The sequence below is a fragment of the Octodon degus genome, unplaced genomic scaffold (genome assembly GCF_000260255.1).
Source record: "Octodon degus isolate 3935 unplaced genomic scaffold, OctDeg1.0 scaffold00057, whole genome shotgun sequence".
NCBI lineage: Eukaryota > Metazoa > Chordata > Mammalia > Rodentia > Octodontidae > Octodon > Octodon degus.
The window spans coordinates 8,002,168-8,011,129 of record NW_004524633.1 but is presented as its reverse complement, the minus strand read 5'-3'; the positions used below and the strand labels follow the sequence as shown (position 1 = coordinate 8,011,129).

At 39.7% G+C, this 8,962-nt stretch overlaps 1 protein-coding gene across 1 annotated transcript in view; it reads right to left on the bottom strand.

Moving 5' to 3' along the window:
• The window catches only part of Lrrc7 (leucine rich repeat containing 7), a 369,797-nt gene that overhangs the window by 257,887 nt on the left and 102,948 nt on the right, over positions 1 to 8,962 (bottom strand). The window contains 2 exon segments of the mRNA XM_023718276.1: positions 3,496 to 3,552; positions 6,904 to 6,993. Coding sequence (XP_023574044.1) covers positions 3,496 to 3,552; positions 6,904 to 6,993 — 147 coding nt within the window.

The following is an 8,962-nucleotide window of genomic DNA, read 5'->3' as shown; positions in this document are numbered from 1 at the left end:
TCAAGATAAAGCTTTTTATGAATCTGACTTGTGAGTCTGCCTTCGGCAGCAGGTGAGCCTGGTATACCACTGAGTTTGATTCTATTTTCATCCAATTGAGTTTGCAATCAGAATCATGGAAAGAATTAAGTTCGTGAACTGAGGTACCACTGTACTGGCAACTGGATTTCCAGACAGGCTATGCTGAGCACCAGACATTGTGTGCTAGGGATCTCTATGATGGTTCACAAGAGCCCTGCCTCCTGCTGTTCACACTCCTGTCCTTCTCCACTCTCTACCAGATTTGGTTGCTGCAACCAGCAACATGCAGTAGAAATCATGGTGTGATGGTATGTTACTTCTGAGGTCAGAGCTCTCTCGCTCTGGCCCTCCCTCCCTTCCTCGCTCTCTCCCTTCCTCGCTCCCTCCCCCCCTTCTTCTCTCCCTTTCTCCCTTCCTCTCTCTCCCTCCGCTCCTCCTTCTTTGGAGGAAGAAAGCTGCTGAACTGTAGCCCTATAGAGAAGCCCATGTGACAAAGAACCAAAGTGTCTTGCTACCCCTTCCTGTAGCCACTGAGGGTCACACTTACCAAAACCACTTGCATGAAATGAGTAACAAACTCGTTTCTGTTGTTGTTGAGCCAGAGCGCTGCTATGCAGTGCAGCCTGGCCTTGAACCCACTATGAAGCCCTGACTGGCCTCGGTCTTATGGCTATCTTCCTGCCTCGCCCTGCCCAGTACTGGGATTACACGTGTGTGCAACCATGCCTGGCCTGAGCAGCCAATTTTTGACTTCAATCAAACCTTTCTACGAGGACAGCCCATCGTGTGACACAGCCATCCAGAATCCAGGCTCTTCCCAATCCCTGAACCTCACACACCTTTCAAGAAGCGAGCGAAGGAAGCAGTGCACAAAGAAACACATGCATATGTGAATACAAACAACCAGCAACCCAGGGTTGGGCTCGGCCTTCGGCCTTCAACATTCCAGGGCTCTGCAGTTACCATCCTCATGGGTGCTGGCTGTTCTTCTAAAATCACAGTTAGGACTCACTGTTTTCACTATGGGGAAAAAGCTCTCCCATGAAACCTCAAGGCTCCGCTTCCAGTTCTGTAGTTCTCAGATGTGCGAGAGGGGTGACCACAACAGACTCTCGTACGACACACACAGCCGTAACTCCTGCTTGTATCTTGGCTTCGGCTCACATCAAGGTAGCTGTATGCATCTACTAGCGAAAATGCATCCAAATGCACCTATGTCGTGATTCTCACATATTTTACACTTTGCATACATTGCCACCAGGCAGATAGGCTTCAAGACACGGGGTGAAAAGATTCGAAAGCTACTGATGACCCACCAAGGACTCGGCATCTTGTTTGTGCCCCCGCGGAAATCACAAGTTATCGCTTCCTGGGGTAGTTAGTATAAAACTAAAATTGGTTCTCCGAAAACTATATCTTTACCTTTATTTTCACTGGAGTAGAAAATAAAGACAAGTAGAAAGCGCTCACATATCTCTAGGTTACAAGTCTACCTTGGTGATCAAAACGTAGAACATTTAATGGATTTTATTTTTATTCTAGAACTGTTTTCAGTACTTCTCATTCCTTAGGTACTGAAACTAAAATAAAGCTCTCTATATTTTATGTCTGTACTTGGTACTTTAGATTTTTGTTGATAAGGTATAAAATGAACACCCTGGATTGCAAATGACTGTAAAATGATTCTTAAAATGGAGAAGTTGTAACAGCTACACAAGATATACACATATAGTGTCTTGGTAGACACCAAGAAGATCCAGTGTCCCTTCTAATAGATTTTTACAATGTTTAGCTATTCCAAAAATAGCTCATGGATGTTATTCTACTTATTTAATTTTATTTGATAGTGGATTACAGTCCCAAATCCTACAGAATACCCTGCACATTGATAAGAACTTTAGCTCACTATGCTGTATGATCCACACAGCTATTTCTTATGAAATTATCAATCTACAACAGGTTTACTTTATTCTAAAATTTTATTTTAAAGTACATATGAAAAAATCCTGCAATTAAGGTCAGGTTTGTTGTATATTTCAAATCCAAGCCAATGTTTTAGAGCAGCACACTCATCTCCTGTATACTCAATATTTTTTCCTTGACATAAACATATACATTTAGGTAAATGGGAAGAACTGCTCCTTCATCTTCATTTAGCTTCCACTTAGCCCTGTTGTCACTTGAAAATGTGGAAGATGAAAGCATTCAGGCTGGAAGCGGGGCACTGCCTGCGTTTGCAGGAGATTCATACAAGAAGAGGCAAGACTGTCAACATGTTCCCACGCCCCCAAAGCAGGAAGTGCCTCGGCTTGGGGCCGGGGATGACGCCTCAGCTAGAGGAAGGCGTTCCTCATGAGGGCAGCGTGCTGAGTATGGAGCCTCTTTTCCCTTTGGGCACTCTCTCCTGAACCGCCACTCACTAAGGAAAGCACAGGTACGCCCTGTGTGTGGAATTCACATTGCTGTGGAAAGTTACGCTCATCATTATGCCACGAGGTAGCTATCACTGCGTTTCACACGTCTCAGCATATCTGAGGTGCAGTTGAAGGTATCTTATCAATATATCCATTTTTTAAATGAATATGTTATTCAGTCTCATTTGCTTACAAAAAGGATTTAAAAATATAAAAAGAAGTTTCGGTTCGGCAGAAATGTGCGTTATTAAAATACTTGAGAAACCAATGACTATGCTCAATATTTTTCTATAATACTGAAGGAAGAGTTAACATAGAATTATATTTTAAATGTAGCATATAAGTCATGTTGATTTATTTGAGTAAAGTAAAAATCCATTGGAAATAATTCTTGACATTCAACAATAATTACTTCCGTACAACAGAAAATTCTATTGTTAGACATGAATAAAGTGGAATGCAACAAAGTATTTTATTATATTAATGCATAACATTTGAGAGATTAGTTGTCACTTTTCAATGCCCTGTGTATTTATATGAATCAAACTTTAAATAAAATAGTACAAGGAAACAGTTTGTAAGATTATATAAATATAACATTTTCTGTTCTACTAAATCACTTCAGAATCTGTTGGAAATTTTTCATCTTTTTTTCTAAAACTCCTGGCATATTCTTGATTTAGAAGCTGAAAAATCACAATCCATAAATTATCTCACAGAATTAAGCATCTTTGTAGGCTGAACTTTGTAAAATTGTTATTTTTCAGTCATAAAATGACAAATCCATAAATTTTAGTGGAATAATTTCTTGGCACATATCTTGAGCTACAAGAAAAATCTTAAATGGTCTTATGCAGCTTTTATTTGTTATTATAGTCTTTAGACAGAGTGCATTCTTACTTAATATGGCTCTCATACAGTTTACTTTACTTTTTTGACCTTTAAGAAGAAATTATAGAATAAATCAGTCAAAATGGCAAAACAGCCAAGGTAAAAGTAGCTCTTCTCCCTCCTATCAAAAAGCCACAACTCGAAGTTTAGAAACTATTCAACCACTTACTTTGGTAGAGTTTTCAAGTGATTTTCTCTTAACTCCAAGATCCGCAATTTGACAAGTCTATAGAAAAGAATTTTTTCAAAATTAATTTTGTTCCCGTATAAAATATTCATATGGTAAAGTGAATTATTGCTATCCAAATAACTCTGATCAAGTATTTTTCCTGTGTTTACAGATCTTAAAGAGACATGCAGATTGATGATAAATAGCGTTACAGCAACTCTGGGAAGTGGCAAATCCCTTTTGCAAAAATAAAGATAGGTCAATGACATGCTTGAATCCCAGGCCTTTTCAATTTCTAGTGTTTTATACAAATGCATTCACTGTTAGATTTAATTTTGTGCATTCACCAAATCACTGAATACGTAGTCAATAATAGCTGCTGCATTCACCAAGACTTAGCAATGCTTTCCTTCCAGAACTATAACTTGAAAAGTAAACAGAGTCGTACGGAGGTAAAGAACTTGGACCTCGTGGTGCAATAGATTTGCGCAAAAATTTAGACTTCCATATTCTGTGTGCGACCCTGCAAGTTAACTGACCCCTTCTAATTTCAGTTTTCTTTTCTACATGTGGCTGATGAGAGTACCAAATTCATAGGATGGAATACACGAAAGGCATCCAGAGCACATCATCAATCAGTTCCCGTAAGTTATTGGTAATTACTCCTTCCATTAATCACACGCTGGGAAAATGGTGTAGCATGCTCTGCGGCACCGACTCTAAGGCGTACGCTTTCACATTTCCGAACAAGGTGGAAAAACCACAGTTTTCACTGGCCAATCTGGGGCATAATCGGCCCTCGACAATGTTCGAGTTGAAAGCCACGCCCAAGCTAAGAGGTGCTCAGAGCTCCTGTTGCTTCAGGGACATTTGTCCTCAGGGACGCATCTCAGACCTGGCTGCTGAGACAAATCTGGGACATGCACTTGTTATTCACGTCTAAACAGCTTTTTATAAGGTACTCAGATGAAGCTAGTGCAGAACAGATAGGAACTAGATTCTCTATTCTTAACGTTTTTGGAGTGGTTTACTATTTAAGTATTTCATCTATAATCTCCTGTATGTATAGTGCTTTTAGTATTAATCTAGATCTCTTTCCACTTTTATTTTTCTGCTTCCTACGAAGCTTCTGATTTAATGTTAATCATATAACTCTGTATGCACATGAAATAATTCTTCAGTGGATGAACATATTGCTAGTAAAAGAGATTTCTTAAACATATGGCTCAAATCTTCCTTAAGCATGATGATATTCTGAAATGGATACTAGATTTTAGGAGTACAGAATCCTAGGTTTTGGAAGGATGATTAAATATACTTTTGTCAAACTACCCAAATGAAGATTTAAAAAAACCCTTTTTAAATTCTAATATAAAATAGACGATATTTTGGGGGTCGGTTTACACAGAACTCAAATTTGAATTCCAAGCGATGTGGGTCAGCGTTGGTCTTGCGCTTTCTGCTTGGTCACATCTCGTCTTTAATTTGGGATGACGTAAAGCACGTGCACGGCAGGTGCGACCCACACGTGGTCCTGGACAGCGAGCGGTGCGCGCCCAGCGATCGCAGGCTGTTCAGGTTATTGTGTCGTTTTAGTGGTAAAATTCATGACTCCTTTGCGTGGGACTGGACTGTGGCCTGGGCACGTCCGGGTGCAAGGCAGTGCCAGCCGCCTCCCTTGCCAGCCCCCACAGTTATATCAAGGCCTCAGGTGGGACACACATTTGCGTGATGTAGCGAGAAACGCGCACAAGCACCCCTGATCACACTCCAACCTAGCCTCGTGCGTGCGCCTGTGAAAGCACGAGTTTAGCATCATTAGCTGCACATGAAAGTCTTGTTACTTATTTAAACTTCAGCTTGTGCTATTTCACAAAATAATTTCATACGTTAAATTATAAAAGAAGCTTTGTTGCCTACATACACTATATTATATATTTTCCATTCAGCCCAATATAGTTCTTCTTTGCTCAGTGTGACCTAGACAAGCTGAAAGGTTGGAAATCTGTGAATTAAAGGGACCTCACAAAAATCCAGGTCAAAAATTCAAAATTAGGCTGACAAATATTTAATAATCCAATAGCTCACAAGTATATAATAGCGTTGGTCTGTAAGAAGGACAGGGCTGCTTTCTTGGGCGGTGAACTTCCAGTTCATTTAGAAGTCAAGAAAATGCTCGTCTAAAATCCTGTGTGCAGTGCCTGCTTAGGCAAGTGCATGCCCGGGGTTCGATCCCTAGCGCCACATGCGCGCCAGCCCTTCCACCATGCGCTGAGTTGGCCACCGAGACCGGGCTGGTGGCGCACACCTGTAATCCCAGCATTGGGAAGGCTGCAAACAGGACACCCATAATCTCACCGCAGCATACCCAGTTAATGGTCTCATGAATATTCACATTAAAAAGGTGGTGTATATATTTCGTTAGAGTACATCCCTAGATTTAAATCATCATAAGAACTAAAAAAATTTTTTTCCTGGTGTAAGACTATTAACTGCCGCATAGTATTATCATGCGGATGAATCATCTATTTATCCAACTTCCTACACAGGTGCGGTTCCACTGTTTCACTTTGTCAGTAATGATAAATATGCTTATCTACAAATGCTATGCGATATCTGGAGATGGCATGAGGTATTTTGTGAAATGCATCACGAAGGCTGTGAGGGTTTTCAAAGCTTTGAAAGCACGCTGCGTGCATGAAGGTCGAAACACTGCCGTGCAGGGGGCAGAATGGGAGCCTAGCACTGCCCTTCCGCCCTCGGAACAGCTTCCCCGTAGACCCGAACACAGACTCTTGCTGTGGATTTCACTCGTGTCACGCTAACCCTTTTTGAAGGTAACTGTTTTCACGTGTCCATTGGCCATTCTGTTTCACTATGAACTGCCTTTTCATCTCATTTTTCAATTTTCCTCGATATCTTTGTTTTCATATTTGTAAAAATTCTTTATAGGTTATGGCTGTACGTAATTTGAAAATAGCTTCCTAATTTATGGTTTTACATTAAATGCTTTATTTCCTTATTTTACTTTAAGAGTACCCAAGTGCTGCTGATTTTTAATTTTCTCTTTTGATTCTCTGCTTATAAAGGCATTTCACAATTTAGGGACATACATATTCAAAAGAATTTCACCCAAGCCATCATCTGTGGTTTTACTTTTTTTGCTATGTAATTCTTTAGTTCATCTAGAATTTATTTGTTTGTGCTTGTTACGTGAGAACCTAATTTTACTTCACTTTTGCGGAAGTAAACTTTATTGCAGCATTACCAGGATTCTTTGTTGAATCATCATGGGGCCTAGCTTTAATCACACCTGTCACTTCTGAAGCCTCATCCTTATCCAACAGTGCTGGGAAAGCACGTGCTGAAGGTGAATAAAATTGTACACCTTACATTTCTCATTCTTACCTTCCGAAATTGGCTGGAAGAAATTCAAGGAAGGCGTCGTTCAGGTAGAGCTGGGTCAAGTTTAGAAGCTGCGTGAAGCCATCGGGGAGCCTAAAAAGGAGTTAAAATTTTAGTCACTGCGTCAGTGTTACTATAGAAACGGAGCAAAAATACATATCTCTGAGAAGAAAAAAATAGAAATGTAATACATTTTCCAGCTCTCCTCTGGTAGCACAGTAATGGAAGGATTTATTGAGCATGTTGTTACAGCTTGAAAGTTTGGCCTGTCATTAAAATAAATGGTAGCTGCCCACCTCCTTGCTGCCCTTCTCTGCTGAGACAGAAGTCACTGTCAAAGTCAGTGACAACATTCCTACTGCTGGCTCTCACTTAGACACACCACCTTTTTTATAGGAAACTCCAGGTGTGTGGCATGTTTTGTAATTGTGAGATTAACATGCTTTCCTTAGCAGAACCTTCACATACATGGTCAGGGAAGAGTATCCATACATTTAATGATTTCACTCAGTTGTTACATTTTGTCTACATAAAACTGTGATGACAAAATTACTTAACATGGAAAGGGAAAGACTAAGTCGACAGCGTCACTGATGATTGTTTTCAATGCAAATGTGACACATTTTAACGTTACGATTCAGATTGGTGCAACTCAAACTTATTAAAAATGAGCAAGAACACTGAAAGATGATTAAGCAGCTCTATAAAGGCTATTAGACGAATCAGAAATTGAGATAACCTCTTTTGAGAGAATTTTAGAAACTCCATGGAACACTTATTTGAAATATTGCTAAAAATGACTTAATTCAAAGATTATGCAGAAGACTTTCCTGAAATAATGTTGCATTTTTTCCTACCAGTAAATTTCTGTTTAAACATGTTGATATCTTTGTGCATGGTCTAGTGTGGATTATGTTCTCTAACAAAATATTTCTAAATAGCTTTCAAATGTGCCTTTTACTCAGATTATAGTCTGAGCAAATCTGTCTTTTTATAATCTGTCTTTTTGTTTGCATCTGCTGATGAAATGATTTAAAGAGCTGTTTGGGTTCCATGCTGTTTCTGCTCCTCATTGCCTCTGGCTGCCACTCTGGCTCTATCTGTGGATGCGCTGTCATCAGAACCCCCAGCCACCCGGTGCTCTTGGCTCCACTCGCTGCACATCACTTCTGCCCACATTGCTTAGTGACAGTTGCCAGCGCTGATAGTCCCCTCCTGATTGCGTCTACAACCACAGCTTTCGTGTTTCTCCTTCTACTCCTGGGCCATGATATTTGAATTTAATTTCATGGCTTGTCTTCCTCTGCCCAGTCTTTGTTATGGAATATTTTCCTGCTAGTTTTATAGAAAAGAATGTATGTGTACACTGAATAAAACAAACAAGCAGAACAGAACCTCTGAAGTTCTGTAGGTGCCTCCCTTACATACTCTTGTTTACACCCTGAGTTTCTACATGGCATGAGTCATTTCATTATTTAAAGAGCTTTCCTATGTAACCATTTAATTCCTTTAAAAAAGAAACATGTTTTGTGGTTTTGCCTGCTTTTAAATGTTATATAACCCTAATCACACTGCATACATCTCCCTGAGACACATAAAAAGCAGCACTGACTTTTTCAAATTCACCCATTTAGTGTAAAAGGTCAGCCGAGCACCACACAGTCTGTCGCTGCACAAGCAGCACAACTCAGTTCCTTTTCTCTCTGTAATGAACATTGCATTTGTTTTTAGATTTTTGCTTTGCTGTTACAAGCTGTACTTGTGTGATATCACAGAAAAAATACGCTGGCATATAACTTTATAAGAAATCACTTAGGGTACATCCCTAAAAGTGACATTGCTAGGCCATAGGAAATAGAATTTTAAATTTGTTAAATGTAGCCCACATTTTTTTTATTTTTTCCCATAATTGTATTGATAAACAAATAGCAATGAGACAGTTTCAAACCAAATTGGTAGGACAGTTTCAATAACTAACACACTGCATACATTCTTCCTAGTGGCTAATTGCTGTACAAGATGCGGACATGATATCCTATTTACAAACACCATTAGAGCAAAT